Source organism: Lasioglossum baleicum, chromosome 16 (assembly GCF_051020765.1).
Source record: "Lasioglossum baleicum chromosome 16, iyLasBale1, whole genome shotgun sequence".
Lineage (NCBI taxonomy): Eukaryota > Metazoa > Arthropoda > Insecta > Hymenoptera > Halictidae > Lasioglossum > Lasioglossum baleicum.
In genome coordinates, this window is record NC_134944.1 from 9518151 (window position 1) to 9538484 (window position 20334).

At 41.6% G+C, this 20334-nt stretch overlaps 1 protein-coding gene across 10 annotated transcripts in view; it reads left to right on the plus strand.

The window, feature by feature from the left end:
* The window catches only part of Fak (protein tyrosine kinase 2 Fak), a 75413-nt gene that overhangs the window by 40954 nt on the left and 14125 nt on the right, over positions 1-20334 (plus strand). For 7 of the 10 annotated variants that reach the window (XM_076440697.1, XM_076440699.1, XM_076440694.1 and 4 more), the window contains 6 exons: positions 15316-15461; positions 17128-17459; positions 17538-17687; positions 17767-17955; positions 18052-18132; positions 19838-20060. In XM_076440697.1, coding sequence (XP_076296812.1) covers positions 15316-15461; positions 17128-17459; positions 17538-17687; positions 17767-17955; positions 18052-18132; positions 19838-20060 — 1121 coding nt within the window. Of the gene's footprint in view, positions 1-6971; positions 8537-15315; positions 15462-17127; positions 17460-17537; positions 17688-17766; positions 17956-18051; positions 18133-19837; positions 20061-20334 lie in introns of those variants that run through there. The other 3 variants (XM_076440690.1, XM_076440692.1, XM_076440691.1) reach the window with 3 other exon arrangements.

Below are 20334 nucleotides of genomic sequence, written 5' to 3' on the forward strand. Positions count from 1 at the left end.
TGTGCCGACGACTGCGACTCTCCGCGTCGCATTAGTGCATAGTGGTTCACACCGATATACCCGAGCCGAGATCAGATTACTACAGTGGAGAGGATATTTTTTTCAAACTCGATTTTATTCACTCACAGATTTTATACTGTTATCATCTAAATTAATATTGTTATTCATATTTGAACATTACCAATCATTCTGTAAGTTTTTTTTCGATTTCGAAACGAGAAAGTCGCCACTTTCGACGCTCATTTCTACTTAAATTAGTTATAACTCTCCAATCCGGAAGACATTTTTGTTGGACTATGATCGCAAAGCTTTAGTAATGGTACAAGAAGGAGTGCTCAATTCAGTTCAATAGTATACCAAAATCGTCAGTAAAGTTTTGAAATCGAAAAAAACTTACAGAATGTGATTGGTAATGTTGAAATATTAATAACAATACTAATTCAGATGATAACACAGAATGAAATCTGTGAAGAGTTTGTACACCTATCTCAACTCTGTACATCATCGTCATCAAAGCATCGTCATAATCATTATCACTACTATTCAAGAGTTCGGATAATCTGACGACAAAATGGTTCCAATAAAAGTTGAACAGTATTGAAACATGTACAAAATTATATATTTAAAATTTCAAAAGAACTTTCTTCTCCGACAAAAAATAAAAATTATTTTGATTTTTTTTAAATGTTAAAGTACATTTTTTATTTCATAATCTCATAGCTGGCGTCAAGACGAATCCAACGACCTACTTTTCTATGACCCTGAGCCCATAAATAACGCTACAATATTTTATTCCCGTTTTTCGGGCAAATACCCCACTGTGCGGTCGTCGAGCGAAATCGCGATTCTCTCTCGATTCGAATCAAATCGAATCTCGACAAAGTTTGGGAAAGGGATGAAGTATCCAGCTGTGTCCTCCTCGCAGGCGATTAGGTTTAAACGGAGGAGGGTGGGCAATTCGCGCATAATGCCAGTGCCACAAAGAGAAGAACGTCTTCGTCATGCGAGTCCCTTGGAAAATCTACGAATGGTAGAACGGAAGAACGGGAAAAAGCAAAGAGAACGCGGTTCCGCGCGAAAATAAGCTTCCACTTTTTCGCCTCTGTGTTACGTCGATGAGCTGCTCGAGGAGCGGGCGGGGGTGGGTAACCATGGCGAAATTGGCGTCATCGACCACGGAGCTTTCCTCGGTAACCGTTGCTAATTGGCGCCATTAACCGAGTCCCGATGCCATGCCGCGCCGCCTCCAACGGGCGTGCATCGCCTCGTTAGAGTTGCCAACTTTCGGATTCGAGATTCTACGTCTGTGGCAATGTGGTCCGCGACGGAAGAACCCATTCTTCCATCCCCGTGATCCACCGCTATCGATCGCGACCGATAACCGCAAACTTTGGAACCGAATTTCGGAATACTAGCCGCGCCGGTCTTCGAATTGTTTAACTACATCCGCCTGGAAGAATAATTCTTAACTCTCTTCTTGGTTGTGTCAAATATATTACATGAATGAATTTTTTGAAGATCAATAGTTGACGGTAAATTTGTATTTTGTTTACGACTCTCAGTTTCATTGCTCGGAAGGAGAATCTGTACTCCGAAATTGTTATCGCAGTGTGTACGTAGTCGGTTGGCTGTTTCAGACAGTTGTTTACGAGTTGAAGCGAAGGGACTGTGAAGTTTGTAAAAATAACAAATTGTGGAACGAAAAATCAAATACATTTAAATCAGAATAACCTTTTTATGAATGGACCAAACGACTTCAATTTTCTCTGTAAGGCTAGAAGAATTAGTTTAGTAAATGACGTTTATATGAATTGCGAAAAGAAAATAGTAAAAATTGATTTTTGCTGCTTTTTTTAGCTGGGCTAATAACGAAAATTTAAAAGATGTGTTTGGTCAACTCGTATAAATGATACACGCTCTGAAAATTTCATTGAAATTGGTTAATTGGTTTACGAGTTGTAAACGATCAAAAGTGGTAAAAATTGCAATTTTTCAAGATTTCCAAGATTTACCACTTTTGATCGTTTGTAATTCGTAAACCAATGAACCAATTTCAATGAAATTTTCAGAGCGTATATCATTTATACGAGTTGACCAGACACATCTTTCAAATTTTCGTTATTGGCCCAGCTAAAAAAGTAGTGAAAATCAATTTTTACTATTTTTTCTCGCAATTCCGACCAAATGCATTTTTTCAAAATATTTTTTGAACGTTTAGACCCCTCAATAATATCAAACCTTATAAACTAATTTTCATAATAATTTAATGTTGCTATCAAACGATATTAAATTTTCTATAAAATAAATAGTCAATTTATTCCTATTTTTAAATAATATTAAATTCCCTGTAAAATATTATAATTGTTTAACGCTAAACCTTAGGTCGTAGACAAATTTTGAGACCAGATATGAAATCAGCGTGAAAAAATCTACTGGAAATGATATGTCGCATGTTAAAAAAGAATTTCTTCCGCGCGTGGTAATTGGAAGAACCACAATTTTCTTGAAATTGTGCAAGTTTAACGAATTTTCTCAAGGTTAAAAGACGTTCGTACCACAATCTCCATAATTATTTCATATTCTACAAAGTTTCAGCTGTCATTTAATAAAAATTTCATCGCTCTATCTCATTTCTATCGAAAGTTCTTTGATTTTGACACAGAATTCATCGGTTTTACCCACTGTGCGACGTAGTACGGATGATCGCGGCTTAAATCCTGGTAGGCCAGACGCGAGAGCGACGGTGGTCCTTCCAGCTTCTAAAATTACGACCAGCGCGCGGCTCGAAAAGCTCGTTGAACCACGACCGCCCACGAAAAGCCCCGCGACCGACTGGTCCGACTTTCCAACCGACTCGCGACCCAAAGGGCAATGGGGCAACGTGCGCGATAAAAGCGGTTTCCGAGTCCACGTGGACTCTCGCTGCTGCTCTCGATTCCCATTAACCCCCTGCGCTAGAATATCCCAGAAATCATCAGTGTCTACGGTGTATTTGTAGTATCCTAACATTGGCATATGTAACTGTCTTGTTAATGAACCAAACTATAATATATGTAGGCCCAACGTTGGATATTCGCTGGTAAATTGTTACAAGACAAAATCACCAACCATATACCAATCAACATCCAATTGTTGGCCACCGTTGGCCAATCATAAATGCTACTAGGGAGGCTAGGGAACTAGGAAGGCCTACATGAATCGAATGTTCCTCTTCTTTTAGGAATTTATCAGAATCGGAGGATCGCGCTTTGCTTCCAGTCGCAGAGGGATCAACGAAACGAGTAGTTTTGATTGCTTATACAGTAAAGTCGCGTTTACTGTCCAGCAGCCTGTGTTCTGCACGGACAGAGTTGGGCAAAATGTAATTTCAATTACAATTTCAATTACTTACCAATTACTGTAATTTGGAGTTGCAGAAATACAATTACATGTAATTGTAATTGGTAATTGCAATTACTTGACGAATCATTGTAATTGTGGTCCGCAATTACAATTACTGGTTGAGCGAAAGTAATTGCAATTCCAATTACAATTATATGTAATTGTAATTGTATTTCTGCAATTCCAAATTACAGTAATTGGTAAGTAATTGTAATTGAAATTACATTTTGCCCAACTCTGCGCTAGACCACGTATACGTACGCGAGAATTGCAAGGTTCCGAGATTCCACTTCTGACTTCTCGATAATGCAAAGTCGGGGTTTTTTAGTAGTCAAAATCGCTAGATAAAAGATCACTCTAGGACTCTAGGCCATTGTTTGCCTCAATATCCTTCTTTTACGTTTCCGAGCAATGGTTTTGCAATATTTAGCTGCATGTTGCCCGTCGCATTTTGCCCGTCAGATGACGCTGCAGTCACGCCGGCGTAGTAGCCTCTCCGACGGGCAACATGCAGCCGAATATTGCAAAACCATTGCTCGGAAACGTAAAAGAAGGACTTTTGAGGCATACAATGGCCTAGATTGATCTTTCATCTAGCGATTTTGACTACTAGAAAACCCCATTCTTACATTATCGAGATATCAGAAGTTGAATCTCGGACCCTTGCAATCCTCGCGTACGTATACCCTAGCGGTGTGTGAGTGTTCACGCGCGAGCGTCGTCTGTTTGGAAAGGAATTGCAACTACCAGTTACAATTACTTGTAATTGCATTAAAATTACTTGGGAATTGCAGAAATAAAATTACAATTACATGCAATTGTAATTGGAATTGCAATTACTTTCGCTCAATCAGTAATTTTGAAAGAAGTAATTCCAATTACTTAACACAATTACAGTAATTTTAATCGAGTCTAACAATTACTTCAGTGTAATTGTTCTTTTAAACCATTAATTTTTATGTTTAGGACCATTTCACCGTTTTCTCATTGTAATTATAGTCCACTTTTGCACATGTAATTGAAGATGTAATTAATTCCTGCCCAACTCTGTGCACGGACAGTGATCGCATACCGACGTTATTTTTTTATGACTGCGTCCACCGCGCCGAGAGTTCAAAAGAAAGTCGAACGCAGAAAAAGGACAGCATGACAGTGGAGTGGGTAGGCACTGGACAGTGATCGCGTACCCGATCAGGGATAGTAAACGCGACTATTACTGTACTTGGCTTCTGGATTGAAATTGAAATCGTTTGCGCCGAGGAGAATTTACGCTTGTCAGTCTGGCTTCTCGGCATTCTAATTTTCCTCCTGAAAGCATCCGAACGACTAGACGGGACGTATCGCCGGGGGGCGATATCGGTGTTTAAATAGTTCTTGCGCTGGGAAAAGCGACTCGGGAGTCCCGAAACCGAGTGAAACCGAGTGAAATCGAGGAAAATGGCACGGTGGTCGTCTTCCGAGAGTTCTCCCGGTGATTCGACCGGTCCCAGCCGCAATTCACCGAAAACTTTTCTCATTTGCAGCGCGCCTTCTTGCCCAGGCTATCTCCCAGCCCGATTTCCCGCTGTAATTCGAGCCTCCGTGTTTCTTCTTCTTTTTACATGTCCGCGGGGAAAAACGAACGAACGCGCGCTTCCAATCGGCGAACGCAAAGGCGAACCAGTGAACGCGGATTTTGCATTAAAAATTCTCAAAGACGAGAGTGCTTCTAAATATTCTAGTAAAACACCTTTACAACTTCGATAGTTGTAAAATAATAAATCTAAAACCGGTCTTTCGACTGTGGCGGTGGTAGGTTTAGCGTTAAACGATTATATATTTGATTTTTCGTTCCATAGTTTGTTATTACCACGCTCAAGTTAGCTTGCCGAGTTGTTGTTGTACGCGTTAAATCTTGTAATCGAATTTTAAACCACTTCCCGATGAACTAGACACTTGAAACTTTAAAGATAGCTCAGAACTGGATGACAATACAATATTAATACATTACCGAGCGGTGCTTTTTGCATAATTTTGAAAAATCTATGGTACATGGCTAAACAATTTTTAATGGAACCTTCAATAGCAACAGTAATTTTCATTGTGAACTAACAAGTCACCCTCAATAACGTCATCTAATAGTTTCATTTAAGATTGCAATGTCAAAGAAGATTTCTATGCTTTCTTTTGGTGCAGCACAATTATTGAAAATCCTATTAATAGGCTTCCGGTAGGTAAAGTGTTAAAAAACAAATTTTAAAAAGAAATTGTGCGTCTACGAGAAAAAAATTTGGATATTAAACGTCACACCTCGTTGCGCGACGCTTGGAAGTACGTGATCGTGTTCAGCGATCCCCACTCCGCGCGCCAGCGCTCCCTACTCCACTCCACGGACCCACTTCGCACCGAAGGAGCTCAGTGTGATTGTAGTGTTCCGTTCATTCGGTTCCATTTCGGATTATTTCGGACTCCATCAAAAGACATCGTCTCTCGGAGTCATCCCCTCATTCTATCCCGCGTATTTCCATATCTTGCGTTTCTATATCTTACTATTTCATACCAATATTACTATATCTTGCGTTCCATTTAAGAAATACTTATATTAAAATGCACTACAAAGGAGAAAATAATGTTTTCAGACATTAGTCACTATAAATAAAAGCGTGGAGCGCCCTCGAAGATTACGTCAATATAGTTTAGCGCTCCACGCTTTCTCCTTTTTAGGGCATTTTAATATAAGCGGGGATTTTAAAAAGGTTTTCTTTTACAATTTTCATGGCCCCTTCGCTTCAACTCGTAAATAAGGGTGCATTTATAGTGGAGCTGCGAGCATCGATGATAGCGGCGCGGTGAAAAGAAACCAACATTCAGTACATACAGTACATACAGTAGCGGATAAAAGTTTAAGACCGCTCTAAAGGAGGCGATAACTTTTTTAATATTGTACTATACGATTTGAACTTTTTTGGAAAGCTAGAGCAATTAGTTTACTAAAGGATGTGAAAAGAAATTTTTTCAAAAATTGCAATTAATCGGAATTGTTGAAAAAATACTAAAAGTTGAATTTTTAACTGTTTTTTGTGGCCCTATATAGAAAATTTAAACGATTTATTGCCGAAAAATCTTGAAAATCTGCAATTTTTACCATCTTTAAACGTTTCTAGCTCATTGCAACGTCGACCGATTTTTACGAAATTTTTAGAATATGTTTAATTGACGCAGATCTACAAAACGTATTTTTTAAATTTTCGATATAGGCCCACAAAAAACAGTTAAAAATTCAACTTTTAGTATTTTTTCAACAATTCCGATTAATTGCAATTTTTGAAAAAATTTCTTTTCACATCCTTTAGTAAACTAATTGCTCTAGCTTCCCAAAAAAGTTCAAATCATATAGTACAATATTTAAAAAGTTATCGCCTCCTTTAGAGTGGTTTTAAACTTTTGTCCGCTACTGTTTTGTTTTTCTATTTTTTTTCACCGCACAGCTCACCTTGCTGCTCCACTATAAATCCATACTAACTGTGTGAGACAGCCAACCGGCTATGTACATACTGCGATAACAATTTCAAAAATGACATAAGGAACTCCCCGCAAAATCGACCCTGTTTTTCACCGTGAAAGTCAATTTTGCGGGGGGTTCCTTACGTAATTTCCGACTAAATCGGGGGTGTAGAATGCGCTATAGTGTCCTCGACATATAATTTCGTGACACCCTTATTTTTCACGTTGGTGGTCAATTTTTTCGGGGGGTTCCTTACGTAATTTCCGACTAAATCGGGGGTGTAGAACGCGCTACGATGTCCTCGACATTATAATTTCGTGACAGGCTGCACAAGTCGGAGACTTTCGACAGAGTCTGACGGATGGTCGAAGCATCTGTTAGACTATTGTTAATGTCTGGTTGGTCGCCTAAATGTCAGTGGACGGGTCTCGATCGGCAACCTTTCACGCCGATCCGCGATCTCGCGGCGCGAACCCGATCGCGCTTGCATAAACCGATGTTTCTGTACGCGTGTAAGAGGAGAACAGGAACAACAATAGCAACAGCAACACCAGCAACGAGCGGTTCTACTCGGTTGCGAAATAGCGATCGGTTGACCGGCGTCTCCAGGCAGTCTGTCCGCGCTCGATCGCCGACCTGGATCGGCCCCCGTTCATTTGCGCCGTAGGAATTACGATATCCAGCAGCGGGATTTTTCGCGCGATCGTCCCACGCGTATCTACACGAGCCAGCTCCGCTGGAGAAGGACGGCGAGGCAGGAAAGAATCGGAGAGAGCGAGCGAGAGAGAAGAAGAGAACGGCAGGTTGTCCGTTCGACGACGCATTGATCAGTTCCTATTGAACGGCGGAACCGCGCGCGTTCGTGATCGACGGTGCAAGATCGACGAGATCGATCCGACGAGGATACTCTCGCAAGATATCGAACCAGACCCGGGACTTTCGTTTCATTTTCGGTGCAATTTCTGAAGCACGACGGTCTCTCCTCTCTCTCTCTCTCTTCTCTGCATCGCATTCTCGCCGGAAAGCTAGAATAACGAGGCCGTTGAACGGGGACGTTGAACCGTCGCGTCGCAGCGGCGAATTAAAATTGAATCGACGGAGATGCGGCTCCACGTTGCAAGCCAAGATCCGTGCGAACGTTCCGCCGGAGCGATCGACGGAGCCTCGGATCGATAGCGGTCTCGCGTTTCGCAGAAGAGAGGGGAATCGCCGATATCCCGACGAAGAATTCCTGCGACCACGATGGGACAACTCGAGCTGGATCTTCGTGGATCTTCGGCCGCAGACGATCTTCCTCCTGGAGAAGTCTCGAAGGAACCAAAGTTTGAACGTTGAAGACGCCTGATGGATCTATTCTCTCTGGAACTGCTTCCTCGCGTCTCGTACGGTGATTGTTGGTTGAAGGTGATCGAAGGGAGCGATGCTGGAGCTATTAGAGCGCAAAGCGAACGGAATCTCCTGGCCGACCTGCCGCGGCCAGAATCTGGAGTCGTTCGCCAAGGAAGCGAAAGGGGTGTTGCTGTTGAAAAGGGGCAAAGGCTACCCCAGGGAGAAACGATGGAGGAAGGAGAATGGGGGCTTGCTGTGCTCTCTGGGACAGCTGGGCTGCTCCGAGTCCTACAGTCCCGATACCCTCGGCACCTGGAAGTTCCACAAGGTGTCCCGAGCTAGGTACGACCATCGCTTCGCGAGACATCGTACCGACGCGTTACTATTATGCAAAAGCGCAATAGAGAAAGTAATAGTGAAAGGTAAAGTGCGTGGGCGACGGTCGCAGGTGCGTGGCGGTTTTGCTCGCGACGGCGGGTCATGGCCGAAGAACGCGTAATCTCTCTCTTTATCCGTTTATCTATCTCGTTGGACTCCGGGCAGGATGATGTTCCGAACGGTTCCGGAAGCGGCGATCGTTTCGATATTTCTATCTAGTCGCGGCACCTCGATTTGATCGTTACCTTAGTAGCTATAGGAGTAGTAGATAGGAATTGGAACTTGATTGAATTGGAACTTGATTGAATTAGAACTTGAGTAGATCACCAAAGTTTCAAAACATTCTCTTAAATTGTTACCTTAAATATTATAAACTAGAAGGATTTCAAAGGCTGTCGAAAGTTGATGACCCTTGTTGTAGGGCAAGAGGTTAAAAGGGGCCACTTCCGCGATGACATTCCGCGCACAGAATTGGAACATGATTGTAATTAGAACTTGATTTAAGTAGAACTTTGTGGTAATTAGAACTTGATTGTAGTTAGAACTTGATTGTGGTTAGTACTTGATTAAATTAGGACTTGATTGTAACTGGAACTTGATTGTAATTAGAACTTGTTTGTAATTAGAACTTGTTTGTAATTAGAACTTGAGTAGATCACCAAAGTTTCAAAACATTCTCTTAAATTGTTACCTTCAATATTATAATCGAGAAGGATTTCAAAGGCTGTCGAAAGTTGATGACCCTTGTTATAGGGCAAGAGGTTAAAAGGGGCCACTTCCGCGATGACATTCCGCGCACCGAATTGGAACTTGATTGTAATTAGAACTTGATTGAAGTTAGAACTTGATTGTGGTTAAAACTTGATTGAATTAAAGCTTGATTGTCACTACAACTTGATTGTAATTGGAACTTGTTGGTAATTGGAACGTGATTGTCACTAGAACTTGATTTTAATTAGAACTTGAGTAGATCACCAAAGTTTCAAAACATCGTCCTAAATTGTTACCTCAAATATTATCAACTAGAAGGGTTTTAAAGGTTGTGGGAGGTTAAAGACCCCCGTTGTAGGGCAACAAGTTAAAAGGGACTACTCCCGCGATGACGTTTCACGCGCAGAAACGCGATATTGTCTCACAATCAGAGAATTCCGAACGGTGACGGACCGCTGACGACGTGACACGGCCCGACTGGTGCGGCGACGTGACGCGCGACGGTGTGCTGGAACAATTGTCGCGCGTCGTCGAGCAGCTTTAGAAATTCTTGAAACGCGACCGCTCCGAGCTCGATGCCTATACGTGTCCGCGTGGCTTTTCAAAGGGCTTGTTTCCGTTCTTCTCTCCATCTTTCCTGCTTCCTTGATTCTCTCTGTTTTACCTTGCTCGATAAACCTCGGCCTCGCGGTGTCGTTCAAACGCTTTCGAAGGCTTTCAACCGTGCCACGGCAACGGCGGCGTCGCGATATCGCGCCGATCCGTGCCAAACTACGTATTTTCCCCGATTACCTCCTTCCCATTGCCCAGTGGAGCATTGGTGCGGACTTTTCGAACCGTCTCCTCTAAATTTTCACCATTTTCTGTAGCGAAGTTTCACAATTTCTATGCTGATGCCGGTTGTCAAAGATTAGGACTCTATAAAACCTGTATCATCAATGCTATCGGCGCACTGGTTCGATCATTCGATATTGAAAAGCAATTTTGCAAATTACCACACTGTCACTTCAACGTTTCGATCTTAAGTTAGATTATTGTCAAGAAATAATTGCGTCTGTAAATTATTATATATTCAGATATTAACATACTGTGCAAAATGTCAACCCTGTATCTCGATCGGGAGTGTAGTTATGGGGTCAAAACGAAAAATCAGTTTTCGGCCTGTTTTCCCTAGTTAATGACGTTTAGAAATTCCGAGAAAAATCTGACACATGTCAAGAACCCAAATGCATACTTTGCAATTGGTGTCAGATTTTTAAAGTGAAAGTCCTGCTTGTAAAAAATCAAAAACCTCAAAAAAAATCGATAAAATGCAGATTTCACATGGAGGTTCTAGAGTGACAATATTTATATTTTTACAATAGCGATATATTGTTATAAGTATTGTTCATGAATTTTTTCAGATTTTTTGGTTTAGTGCGCCGTTGTTAAAAAAATAATAAAAACCGATTTTTCCGAGGTTTTTTCCGCGAAGAACTAAGCTAACCTTAAAATTATTACGTTACAACGTATAACGTGAACACTTTGAAAGAACGAATCAAATCATCGATCGACATATTGGCCAATCAATATTTGGCGGTAAATTTGAACCGTAAAATATCTTTACAACCACTTTTAAAATGGTCTGTAAATTAACAACGAAACGTTGAAGTAGCAATGTGGTAATTTGCAAAATTGCTTTTAAATATCAAATGATCGAACCAGTGTGCCGATAGCATTAATACAGGTTCTATAAACAAATTTACGATCGATATAACGAAATATTTATCAGTACTCTATATTCGCCACAAGAAAAATGGCGCGAAATTTACAAATGTCATTTTGAGACACCGTTTGTTCCGAGTTTATTTGAGTTTAATATGCAATGTAATACCTGAATATATAATAATAATTTACAGACGCAATTATTTCTTGAAGATGATCTAAATTAAGATCGAAACGTTGAAGTAACAATGTGGTAACTTGCAGAGTTGCTTTTAAATATCAAAATGAACGAACCAGTGCGGCAATAGCATTAATACAGGTTCTATGAACAAATTTACCATCGATATAACGAAATATTTATTAGTACTCTATGTTCGCCACAAGAAAAATGTCGCGCAATTTAAAAATGTCATTTTGAGACACCGTTTGTTCCGAGTTTCTGCCAGGTTTTCAAGTCCGCGACCCTACTGTGCGTCGGACGAATCTCGGGGGTGCCCTCTGCAGGCTGCGAACGCGCGAAGTAGTTCCGCAGCGTAGTAATAATAAATGCGCAACGCGGAACGAATGCGCTATTGTCGAGCAGCTCGCGCTTCCCGCGGTCCGTGACGGCAGCCGTGCGAAGAGGACGCGGCTCGTTCGTGGAAACGCGGTCATCTCCAACCGGGAGATCTTCAATGTTCGACTACCCAAATCGATTTGAACCGCGTGTCTAGCATGTCTAACATGTCTAGCGTGTCCAACGTGTCCAGCTCGCAATAATCGACCAACTTTTCGTAACTCTTGGCATAAATGTTCCGTCCCTGACCGACGCGATACGTCAGAATTCCGTGGTTGAACGACGCTCGCAATGCGCATCCAGCGACTACGGGGTCAACGTCGACCCGTACCCCAATTTCGTGCACTCGGGAACCGCGAACACCGTCGACGCTAAAATTGCACGGACCGGAAGACCACCGGCACAGCGATCCGATAATTTTTCGCGATGCATACAAACGGCCGCAATCAAACGCTTCCGGACACGCAACAGGACCATTCACGGTCTCGAATAGGATCGTTAAACCCGCGGCGATCGTTCTCCTTTTCTTCGCGCCTCGATTCCGAGTACGCTCCGGAATTGGTAGGCTCCTAACCGCGTTAAGGAGGTAGTATAGTCTCGGATTGTAACTAGAAAATACCTAGAATCTTACTAGTAAAATGGCTCGAACATGGGTTTGCGCGAATCGGTTGTTCGTCCTTATTTGTGCTAATTGTGGGCTGGGTGAGGGCTCATTCTAAAGAGGAAGGTTCATCACACACGGGCCTGGTCATGAGGTTAACGAGATTATGTTTATATCTAATAATATGAGTGTCCAAAGCAGGGAAAAAATCGAGAAAAAATCCCGCAGATTTCAGTGTATTTTTCTGTTTCCAAAAGCCTTTTTGACTGATGGGATGACCAGAGCACCATGCGGTGAACCCTCCTCTTTCGAATGAGCCCTCAATCAGCACATTTGCTCGTATAAGGATATTAAGTGAAAACTCGCAGAGCCATGTTTCGACCCATTTTTCTAGTAAGATTCTAGTTATTTTCTAGTTACAATCCGAGCCTGTACTACCCCCTTAAGCCCTTGCCGTATCATTTCTTTTACGGTTACAGCGATTAGAGCGTCTTTATCCCGAAAAATGTAGAAGAGAACAGAAAATTGATATGTTTTGTACGGCTACATTTATTTTAATGCTTAAATATTGATTACTACGGATATTCGTGCATTTATAGCTTCAACAGATTTCTAAAAAAATGCTGGTAAATAAAATTCTACAGAATTTAGTACGATTTTCATTTATCTCAGTTCTACAAAGACTACTACCACTGAATATAACATTTTACATGATCCCGCTTGCTTAAAATTTGCCTACAAACATTGAAAATTGCATAAACATCCGCAGTAAGTATTGCATCTCAATATGATATTCATAAAAAATATGTAGAATGGAGGATCGTAAGAAATGTTTAATTTTTTCGAGTTAAAATTAACGCGGTTTTTCGTTAATAACTCCTTAACAAAGCCGTGGACGCCATTTTTGTAAAGGAAAATGTTGCTCCAAATGATCTCGGGAACCACCTATTTTCGGATGTTGAAGGAATTTTGAGCCACCGAGTGTTTTCACTAAAGGGCGCTTCGAGCTGAAACTAATCGCGCGTTTTAAAGAATCTTGAAAGCTCCGTACACAATGGCGACCGGCGACTGCACCGCGGGCTTGCACTCCGAGACTTCTCGACTCCTCGAACGATCTCGAGAGGGTACACCGAGGATTAATCCTCTCGATGGCCCTAAACGGATCCAATAAAGCGCGAAAGTTTCGAGTGTCGCGATCGTTGGACCGCGACGAGGATCCGGTAACTTTATCTGAACATCGAGCTTGCAATAAAAAATTCTAGGCCACGTACTGATCACATAGGTATCGAATAAGGAAAGAGAAATGCGTGAAGAATTCGGACAATTCTATCGCAGATTATCGATGAATCACTGATAACGAGCGTAATCAACGGCGCGCATCCTAACTGACCACAGTTGCTTTTCGTCCGCCGAGAGCGTCGCATATTCCCGATTATTGTCTCGCGCTCGTAGTGTTCAATTTCGAGAAAGTTCGCGACGTGTCATCGATCATTGAGGAATGATCATCATAGGATGAAGACGGTCATCGACGCCTGTACACGTCGTTCCCGCTCATGGTGTAACAAGCTGTCGAATCGTCCGAAAAAGAATTCGCTTCGCCGTGGAAGATGCTCACACAGAACAGAAGATTGTCTGGAAAAGTGATAAACTGTCGCCGTTGTTGTTATTCTCAAACGTATCAGAATTGGCTTGCTCGACCCTAACCCTTACGTACTACTAGAAATCCCTATTTCATGTGTATGAGTAAATACACGTCGTTCGTGAACCGTGTACATAGTAAGAATTAAACACTAAACCTGCAGAGCACCAAAAGCGACTAAAATGTCTTAGCTTTACAAAAATTACAAGGCTCTATTTATTTAGATTCTGAGCGATTTTTATTACAATATGTGCCCGAGTAAAAAGATATATCGAATCTATTTTCATGTAAGGAACTGAATAATTTCAATAATTGTGAAATGAAAAATATGAAACCGGTCATTTGACCGGTAGTGGTTTAGTGTTAAGGATCCGTGGATACGGATCCGTTAGGAACGTTCGAGTCCGACAACTGATGCGTTATTCTTTTTCGGTCGAACGTGCCGAACGTATCCGTATTCACAGATTCTGTACACGGATCCTTAAATTCGTACTAGGGTTTATACTTTCCTTAGAAAGGCGAAGATTTCGATGCTTCGATATCAGAAAATTCAAAGCGTCGATTTCAGAAAATTCAAAGCGTCGATATCAGAAAAGTCGAAGCTTTGATTTTAGAAACTTTAAAGCTTCGGTTTCAGAAACTTTGAAAGTTCGAAGATTCGATTTCAGATACTTTAAGGCTTCGATATCAGAAAATTCCAAGCTTCAATTTCAGAAACTTTGAAGCTTCGATATCAGAAAATTCGAAGCTTCGATTTCAGAAACTTTGAAGCTTCAATTTCAGAAACTTTGAAGCTTCAATTACAGAAACTTCGAAGCTTCGATTTCAGAAACTTTGAAACTTCGAAGCTTCGATTTCAAAAACTTTGAAGCTTCGATTTGTTGAATTCGTTCGATTCGTATCCACTTAAAGTTTAAAGGCAAAGAAATTTGAATCTGCGCGAATGAAGGCGCTCATTTTCTGAAATGCGTTACAATGTGATCGTCGGCGATGCGAAAATTCGGACGTAAAATTCGTCCTTCACCTTAGGTTTTTTCAAAAAATCGATTATTGTGAAGAAAACTTGATAGCCCACTTCCAATTAATACATATAGAACATAATAAAAATGATGAAGTATTTGAACGTTTTGAGTTACTAACAATACTATACTACTAATATTACAATATTTCAGCCTTATTTAAAAAAAAACCACCGATCTATCTCATTTCTGTCGAATGTTCTATGATTTTGACATAAAATTCATCGGTTCACCCCACTGTGCGGCGGGTAGGTTCGAGATACCGGCGCAAAGTACAGGCTCAGTGCTTTCCGATGAAATCCTTTTCCTCTGTGTACCGGTGAATAATTAATCCTCTCGGCAAGCTTCCACGTTGAGTCTGGCCAATGCGGAGCCGAGGTTTTACCGGATAATGCATAATTGACGCGGTCGTTGGTGGCAAGGCAAGGCAAGGCTGTGCGGCGCTGCATCTCCCTTGTAAGCCGGTCTTTGTCGTCATATTTCTTATACTTGCTGTTTTTTTTCTGTTCTCAGCCATGAGGGGATGAGCACTGGCGTGGGAGATGGTGGTGGAGGCGGAGTTGGCGGCGTCCAGGGCTCCGGCGGCGGAAGAAACACGCCGCCCCATGGATCGCCTACCCCCATGAACAAGACCACGTTGAAAGTCCATCTGCCTAAAGGTGAGTTTCTCGTCCGACAATATTTTACACCTATACCAATATACAATATCATACCAGAGCCAAGGAACCGGCGCAAAATTCAATTTTTCGGCTTTCAAATCTCAGCCAAAATCCTTTTTTCTATCAAATAAGAACCCTTTGAAACCTCGAAATTCAAAATATTACGTCTTTCAGAGACTTTTCCGAGCAGATACAGTAAAGTCGCGTTCACTGTCCGCGATCGGGCACGCGATCACAGTCCAGTGCCTACCCACTCCACTGCAGGGCCCGCTCTAGGGGCGCCATTTTGGCTGTAACTGTGAGAAAAATATTGATGTGTTAAATATCCAATTAATAGAAAATTTGCTTTTATTAAAATTCAAATAAAATGATTTGATTTTTATTGAAGATAAAAATATGTACCTTTATTTTTAAAAAATATATATGTATATTCTTAAGGGGCGGCAATTTGTCTTTTTGTCCGGGGCGACGTAACCGCTAGAGCGGGCGCTGTCCACTGTCCACTGTCATGCTGTCCTTCTGAAACTTCTTGCTTATTGGGTGTAGATAGAGATCAATTATTAGTATGCATATTATTAGTGCAACGGTTCTTTCGTGATGAATGCGAAATTGTCATAAATAAATAAATTATTGTTAGTATGCATATTATTAGTGCAACGGTTCTTTTGTGATGAATGCGAAATTGTCATAAATAAAATTATTAGTATGCATATTATTAGTGCAACGGTTCTTTTGTGATGAATGCGAAATTGTCATAAAAAAGAAAATAACGTCTTAAACGAATAACGTCTTCAACTAAAAATTCTGTCGCTGCAGCATTTTATTCTTTGCGATATAATACCAAAATGTTCGCTATTATTCTAAGCTCGTCGGTTGTCCAAGCGGTTAAGGAGTTAGACCAGGGGTGGCCAACCTGTGGCGCATTGGATCCTTGCGTCTATACTTATTCTTTTGAAATAGGCGCCATAACTGAATCCATCTTCATATTTTCAACACCTGAGAGCTCAGTTCAATTTATACAGCCTTCTTACTCATCAATTCGTCGCAATTTTTTAACAGTTTACAATTATAGGATGGGAATTATAGGATGGGCAAAAGATCACTTCTCACTATTGTAGATTAGTACTCCAATGAACGTATGTCTTTTCAACTGGCGTAAGTTAATTAATTTAGTTGCGTGATTGAGTTATCCCATTTCCTCCCCTAACTCCTATTCCTATTTTCCAACCGCAACAATGAACGTAAGAAGCTAGAAAAAGTGCTCGAGTTGTATGGCGCATCTAAACTCTTATGTGAAAAAAATTTACGCATGGTATGCAGAAGGTTGGCCACCCCTGAGTTAGACTACCAAGCGGTAGACCCGGGGTTCGAATCCCGTCGAGGTAAGAAAGTTTTTTTCTCCGTTAAAAATTTTCTTCGTCACATTCAACTTCCGTAACACTTCCGTAGAAAATTGTAGGCCCCTCAGCAAAGAAGTTTCACTTCAAAAATAATGTCGCTATGCGATCACTGTCCGTGCAGAACGCAGGCTGTTGGACAGTGAAACGCGACTTCACTGTACATAATAGGCTTCTGGTAGACAAAGTGTTGGAATGAGAATCCGTGGAAATATGTGAAACACAAAAAAGGCTTGAAATAATCTGTACATTCTGGTTGACTACGTAAGGGTTAACACCGGATCGATTCTCAGGTGGCTTCAACGTGGTGAAGTTCGGCGACGCGATCGACGTCCGAGGGATCATCTCCCTGGTGACGAGTCGATTGGCGGTCGGCACGAGACACTACCGAAACCTCTACGCCATGAGGCTGCATCACCCAGGGTCCGGGGAGAGTTACTGGTTGCACCAAGACACCACCATGTATCAGGTTCAGGAGAAGTACGAGAAGAAGCATCCTCACTCCGAGTGGAGGTACGAGCTCAGGGTCAGATATCTTCCGCAGAATCTGAACGACCTGTACGAAAAGGACATGGTGACCTTCTCCTATTACTACGATCAGGTACTTGACCGTATCTGGGTGATGTTGGGAGAGGTGGTTGCGTTGCGAACTTGAAACCCGAACCCGTTGTCTCTTCAGGTTCGGAACGATTACTTGTGCGCGAACCACGCCGCTCTGGACCAGGACGTAGCCGTACAGCTCTGCTGTCTGGAGATCCGAAACTTCTTCAAGGACATGCCCCAGATAGCTCTCGACAAGAAGATCAACCTCGAGTACCTGGAGAGAGAGGCAAGAATCGGAACCAATCCGAAAAAGGAGCTAACAGTTGGACTGGCTATTTTATTTCCGGTGGTGTTCTCGCTTTCAGGTCGGTCTGCACAAGTTTCTACCGCGGTCCGTGCTCAACGGAATGAAACCAAAGGCGCTGCGCAAGCTGATACAGCAGCATTTCAAGAAGGTTTCCGTACTGACGGATCTGGAATGCAGGTACAAGTTCTTCGACCTGCTGAGGCAACACTACAGATTCGATCAGGAGAGGTTCTCGTGCGCACTCGGGGTGAGTAAAGCCAGTCCTGTTAACCCCTAGCCTCTTCAGCTACCATCAGCCTCACGACGGTACGCCGAAACGATACGTCACTTGCTCTGTTCGCAGTCGGGCTGGTCTATACCCGTGGAACTAGTCATCGGGCCAGATTTAGGCATTTCTTACATGGCTCACAGAGGTGGAACCGTGGTAGGTATCAAAAACGGATCTACAACAGTGTCCCATTCTAAGTTCGGCGGAGGAGATCGCTCTGTGTCGCTTCGCCTACCCGTTCCGCTGGGGGGCATACCCCGCCAGGGGCCGAGAAGCTCGAGCTGCCTCGGTCGCTGAGCAATTATAAAACTTCTTCATTTTTCGTTATTTTTTTATGGGACTTTCACCAACTTATTTCTGGCACTTTTCTGATAAAAATCGCACTAAACACGATATGATTTCAACTGTTTTTAGTGGTTTTGTTGACGAGCAATTACAAAACTTTTTTATTTTTCGTTATTTGTTTATGGGACTTTCGCCAACTTATTTCTGGCAGTTTTCTGATTAAAATCGCACTAAACGCGATATAATTTCAACTGTTTTTAGTGGTTTTATTGACTAGCAATTACAAAACTTCTTTATTTTACAGTGTTTTTTGTGGGACTTTCGTAACTTATTTCTGGCATTTTTCTGATTGAAATCGCACTAAACGCGATATAATTGCAACTGTTTTTAGTGTTTTTATTGACGAGCAATTACAAAACTTCTTTATTTTTCGTTATTTGTTTATGGGACTTTCGTCGACTTATTTCTGGCACTTTTCTGATTAAAATCGCACTAAACACGATATTATTTCAACTGTTTTTAGTGGTTTTGTTGACGTGCAATTACAGAACTTCTTTATTTTTCATTATTTTTTTATGCGACTTTCACCAACTTATTTCTGGCATTTTTCTGATTCAAATCGCACTAAACACGATATAATTTCAACTGTTTTTAGTGGTTTTGTTGACAGTATGGAGGAACTTTAAAAATAAAGAAAAATAAAGAGAAACAGCGACCGCGACGATCGGCAAAAATTCAAAACTTATTGTATTGTTTAAAATAGCAATGCGGTGCTAACTTTTTTATTTTCAACTTTCTTCTTATAAATACAACCTTTTTCAAGATATTTTACAAATTTTCCAGATTAAAATGAGTCGTTGGAAGACCTCCGACGGGCTGTAGCTTCGTTAATTTGCAAAATTCTAGTCTAATTCTTTGATAACATAATTTTCAAGATGTTAAGTTGTTTACGTAAAAATATGCTATATATAGCATCTGTTAAATATATGATAAATTATAAATGATGCTTCGCGCGTGTACAGTAAATATGGGTCAAATTGTATCTCGTTTGGTGTCATTTTAATCAGAAAAATGTCGCAAACATACTGGTAAAATTTTATTAAAAATAAGTAAAAAAATAAGGAAGTTTCAGTATCGTACTAGTGTTGTCTCACCGATACGCTATTTTTTACATGCTGTCCTGTTCTACGTTCTGCGTGGTCGACGCAGCCACAAATATACCGTCCAGTTCCGATCTATGTCACAACAGAGAACCGAGAATTGACTTAGAATGGGACATAACTGTATTAGCATCTCATTTAGATATTATTCATAACTACACTGCGGATTTTGATGCATTAGCTAGGTGAAATACACAAAACAGTGAAAAATTAGTAAAATCTCAACACAGTGTCATGTTCTTCTCAGGTGTAAAAACTTATTAGGGGATGAAATGAATTTGTATTTAACTCCTGCTGCTCTCACAATCGCTGCTGAACATTTTTATTTTGCACAAATATCCGCAGTCTATTCACGAATCATATTCGTACCTCATTTCGAGGAATCGATTCGAATAACCATTGTTACATGATCGCAGCCAACGAGGATGGCCGAGTTCTCCCAGATACAATCGATCCAAACTCTGGTGTCGGACTGCAAGGACCACGCGAAGGCGTGCATCAAGCTGAGAGTAGCCGGAGCTGCGGAGACTCTCAGCATAACTTGCTCGAGCCTGGACCAGGCAGAGAGTCTCGCGGACCTGATCGACGGGTACTGCAGGCTCGTCACGGGGAGCAACACCTCGCTGTGGAATAGAAAAGGTACTCCTACTCGAGTTCCGAAACAACCCCAAGAACATTACTGTAACAGCATGCTCCGAGAAAGAAACTAAATGCCCGACGAGGCTCGAGTCATTTCTGCGCGATCCCTGTGTAGTAGCTTTTCGATACAAACTGCCAACAGATCTCGTAGACCTGCGTAGGGTAAAGGTACTATCCAGTAAGCAAAATGTTATGCTAGATTTTGGGCAGCACACGCTACCAGCATAAACCTCTGCGTCCGAATAAGTATCGCTTTATGTTCGCACGGTGTACC